General features: G+C 35.3%; 1 protein-coding gene across 1 annotated transcript in view; it reads left to right on the top strand.

Annotated features, from left to right (window-relative positions):
• LOC137645831 (uncharacterized) overlaps positions 1 to 5,000 on the top strand; it is a 12,065-nt gene that overhangs the window by 2,865 nt on the left and 4,200 nt on the right. The window contains exons 2-3 of the mRNA XM_068378845.1: positions 956 to 1,203; positions 1,908 to 2,003. Coding sequence (XP_068234946.1) covers positions 956 to 1,203; positions 1,908 to 2,003 — 344 coding nt within the window. The remainder of the gene's footprint in view (positions 1 to 955; positions 1,204 to 1,907; positions 2,004 to 5,000) is intronic.

Raw genomic sequence — 5,000 nt, 5'->3', positions numbered from 1 at the left:
ATCGCGGCCAGAAAGCTTATTGTTGTATAAAACATTTCATATCTCCAGAATAATTTGTTGTACGCGTTGGTGATTCTCTTATGGGATAATCTAATAGTTTTTTAATAGCTTAGAGCTTCATGGAAAAGACAATTCTAAATGGAAAGACCTTTCTCAGTCTCTACCTACTCAGGATAAAACTGTAAGATGACACACGTTTAGTCTATGTTGGGAGATTAATGACTGATCAGTGGCATTAGTTAACGCAAGTAATCCGATTACAGCCTAGAAAGATTGTAGGAAGGGTCTTTCAGTAATTCGTCAAAGATCTAGGAGAGATGGATACCTAAGACCAGTTGCATGAGAACTTTGAAAGAGGGAGTTAGTGACCGAATGGGAGGATCTGCTTGAGAACTGGAGATAGGGATGGATGCATGATTTTAGTGGAAGCTCCTTGGGTCGCATTGTTTTGAGAATATTATTAATTTAGTTTGTAAAATAGCTAATATAAGAAGAGTAAAAATATTCTAAATTATCAACTACTCAATAAAAATGCAAAAATCTTATTTTATGTGAAATGTTAACCTATTCCTCAGATAATAATTCCATTCCTTCTATTCTCACAGCACATTAATGCCTCTCTGGTTCAACATCTCTAAAGTGTTAACTAGGTATTCTTCTGTATCTTGCTACACTCTCTCTCTCTCTCTCTCTCTCTCTCTCTCTCTCTCTCTCTCTCTCTCTCTCTCCATATCTGATTTCCTAATCTTATATTCTCTTCATACAGCCCCCTAAAACATCTATTCTCCCTTTCTACCATTTCAAGAGTTTTGATTATATACATACCCTGTGTTGTTTTAAGTACTTCATTATATATGGTGTGTTGTTGATGCTGACACTAATCTTAACTTTTTCGGATTATTCATACATCTACAAAAATATGATTCTCTTTATAAAAAATTTGGAATATTTTCAGATGGATTTAGAAGGACCGCTATCCAACTGGAGTTCAGCTGCCCTACCTGCGTAACACCCGCTCCTTCTGGAGGTACCTATTGGGAACACAGGTGCGAAGCAAATGCAGTAGCCGTTGGGATCGCCTCCTTAACCTCTTTTCCAGATCTTGATTACCTGCTGTGCGGCTACATGGAAGGACTGCAATTAGATCTTAGCGGTGGCTACACCTTCGGAGCAGGTGGCACAGGTTGCAGCACATATGATATAGTAAGTACAAAGTGATGAACTCCCATGCTTAAGATTTTACGTTTGGATTGTTACTTTCTCACCACTGTTATTACATAAACCCTATTGTATAAATAACAATGTTTAAAGAGGTATGTGCTCGTGATTAGAATCGAAAGGATGAAACAGCAGTGAAGGTAAAATATTCCTCATGTGCTTGGGAAGGAAACTGACAAATCTTCAAAATGGATCATAACGTATTTTGCTCGATTAAGGAAATTTCTTTTTGTACTTATTTCTAATATGAATTGTTTTCTCATTGCTAACAAAGATGTAAAATGGAAAAGTTCCCAAGGATGATAGAAAGTTACGTAAAGAGTATACTAAAAAAATTAATTCATCACAAGGAATACCATTCTTATGATAAAGTAATTCACTTATAATATTTTTAAACGATACAAGGTTTTAGATGAACACAAATACAAGTTTTATTTATTAATCAATAATCAGACTAATAATAAACTAGTAACTTTTTATCATTATGTACATAATCATTCATAGTGTTATGATCTTCACTTTATATGAACTGCATATTCTTATCAACAAGAAACTTTTCCTTCTTGTAACATCCCATCAAAATAATAACTGTCCTTGCCACCAAACATCGTATTTAGAAATTAAAAACTTCATACAATCTATCAGTTTCACTCTTGCATTAAATGTATATCGTTTCTTTTTTATCACAGAATATTGCATTTGACTCTGTGTGGAGTAACAACCAGTACTATGATCCCCCGTCTGACTTCAGAATTTGCTGTAGGTCTATCACCACCGGACAAAAGGTAATATTATATTTGGTAGTAGTAGTAGGTTGGCCAGGGCACCAGCCGCCCGTTGAGATACTACAGCTAGAGAGTTACGGGTCCTTTGACTGGCCAGACAGTGCTACATTGGATCTTTCTCTCTGGTTACGGTTCTTTTCCTTTACCTACACAGACACCGAATAGTCTGGCCTATTCTTTACAGATTCTCCTCTGTCCTCATACACCTGACAGCACTGAGATTACCAAACAATTCTTCTTTACCAAAGGGGTTAACTACTGCTCTGTAATTGTTTAGTGGCTACTTTCCTCTTGGTAAGGGTAGAAGAGACTCTTTAGCTATGATAAGCAGCTTTTCTAGAAGAAGGACACTCCAAAATCAAACCATTGCTCTCTAGTCTTGGGTAGTGCCATAGCCTCTGTACCATGGTCTTCCATTGTCTTGGGTTAGAGATCTCTTAGAGTTCTATCTAGTTTATCTTCCTCTTGTTTTGTTAAAGTTTTTATAGTTTATATAGGTGGTATTTATTTCAATGTTTTTGCTGTTCTTAAAATATTTAATTTTTCCTTGTTTCCTTTCCTCACTGGGCTATTTTCCCTGTTGGAGCCCTTGGGCTTATACAGTAGCATCCTGCTTTTCCAACTAGGGTTGTAGCTTAGCATTTAATAATAATAATAATAATAATAATAATAATAATAATAGTAATAATATTAATAATAATATTAATAATAGGTATATAAATAGACAGACAATCAAAAATTTTGAAATTTGGTGAACATCGTTCAACCCTTCACCACAAAGCTGGGTATTGAAGTGTTTGTTGCATAAAGATGAAACCAGTTTAAAAGATAGACCTCAGAGTACCAAGAGTTTTGGATGCTGTTTCTTAATTTATGATATAATTTGTTGGTTTTTGGTTTTTCTTTCCTTACAAAACGTTTCATTCTCTTTATAAATATTGCCATGACCTCACTTGTATGTCCTGTCTGCTTCAATTTTCTTTATAGTTTTGTGACGATCCATAAACTTCTAGCAAAACGGATAACGGAAAACGTCCCACAAATAGCGATACAGGCATGGAACTTCCCATGCTATTTTCCTCTAAATCTGGTTGCCTAAAAAGCACTTGATTTTTTCTTTTTAAAGAAAATCATTAAACTTTATCGATCTGATTACTATTGTCAATTTATATGTTTTCCAGTGTAATTTATAAATGTGTTTAATTTCTGACAGTTAATGGAAAACTTCATCTTAGAACAGGGTTTGAAATAGCCCCTTTTGTTATATTGAAACAGTGAAAATAACTCTCCGTAACATCAGTTTGGTCAGAAATTACTGCTAATATCAAGACTTTTCTAATTTAGGCCATTCATGGCAAACAAACAGCTACACAGTGTAGTACAAGAGAGGTCTGTGTTAAAACATTTGTATCGAATGCGCATTTTTTTTTCAGGCAAGAATTTTGGACTAACACTTCACTCCTAGGGACACCAACCATAGTAAAAATAAAATGTTAATCTACTTTGGTCTCGAGAACAGTAGTCTTGAAATGCCTCACTTATTAGTCTGTTTCTATACATGCCTTGGTCTTGTGACAGTTTATATAGATTAGAAATGCTCCAATGTTCTTGATGATACCAAATTTGCCTCAACTAATGAGTTCAATCTCTCCCCTGTTGTAGTTTTATTCTAGCGCTCTCCACCACCAATCTCTACTTCAAGTATCTCAAATATGATCATATTTTTTTTCTCTTTACTTGAGACTTTGTCAATGAATTTCCTTTATCAATGAATTTCCTTTGTCAATTAATTTCTTTTGCTAACGTATACAACAGCTGGTGAGTGCAAGTAGAGTTCTTTTCCTGGGATCAGAAATACTTCTGCATCACAAACCTGATGCTTACAGTGTTGATCTCGAAGCTATAAAAGCAATGTTATAATGGTAACTGTGAATGCCTGAACACATATCTTTGATGCATGGTGGAATACCTATGTCATGGAAACTTCCTTAATCACATCTTCAGTTTAATGTACTTATTCCAGTCAGGTATATTCCTTCTTTAAAGGCAACTGGATAGACTCAGGCAATATCAGTATCTGACTTGCTAGTAATGGAGAATTGGGAATCTTGGTAACAAGTGCTAGGTTAATACAGTAATACCATTCTCTACAAGGATTCGATTTCCATCGATTCCTACTTTACATCCGGCATCCTGAATAATAAATATGAAAATAGAATCCATATCATACTGTTTTACGCAACTTAAGGTCAGTCTTTCTATCACATAATAGAGATGGAAAATGGTGAAAAACATAACTACAGAAAATTCTATTTGTAAAATTAGTAAATACGTACGTTCAATATGGAAATAGCATAAGCCCACAGTATATAGTATTGTACACAGAAAATATTAATACGCACTATACTGTACTGTATCGTAAAGGGGAACACACACTACCTGTTATAATTTTGTTTTGATCCTTCCTGAAAGTGTAGAGTACTGACTGAAGTATTATTGGCTTCGTTACTTAGTTAAGTCAAACAAAATATTTGTAAATGGCCGTTAGAACGACAACATGATATTCGTAATGGTAAATATGTGACTCTCAAAGATAACATGGTGAGGTAAAACTTCTCATTAAAAACTCAAAACAAGGATTACATTGTGATAAAAAAATTAATGAAGACGAATCTTGAATACGTTAACAGAGGGAGAGTCTAACACTTAAATACGTTAGTTGTTTACAAGAGTTTTCTACTGTTGTTTGATTGCATTGAAGATATCCTTTTGAATTAGTCATGCACTCCCCCAAAGATAAAACTAATGAATCCAAAGGCCTTGCTATAACATGCAGGTAAAGATGAGAGGTGTGCGGGGGGGGGGGGGGGGGGGAGGAAGGTGTGTGGGGGGAGGAAGGTGTGTGGGGGGGGGGGTCGTGATAAAACATTCCGTACGCTTTAAGCCTGGTTCGTATAACAAAATACACCATTTTCTAAGACGAAGACGGCATTTTTC

This window comes from Palaemon carinicauda, chromosome 1, assembly GCF_036898095.1.
Source record: "Palaemon carinicauda isolate YSFRI2023 chromosome 1, ASM3689809v2, whole genome shotgun sequence".
In the NCBI taxonomy this organism is placed as follows: domain Eukaryota; kingdom Metazoa; phylum Arthropoda; class Malacostraca; order Decapoda; family Palaemonidae; genus Palaemon; species Palaemon carinicauda.
The sequence above is the reverse complement of the archived record's forward strand: the minus strand, read 5'-3'. Positions and strand labels throughout refer to the sequence as shown.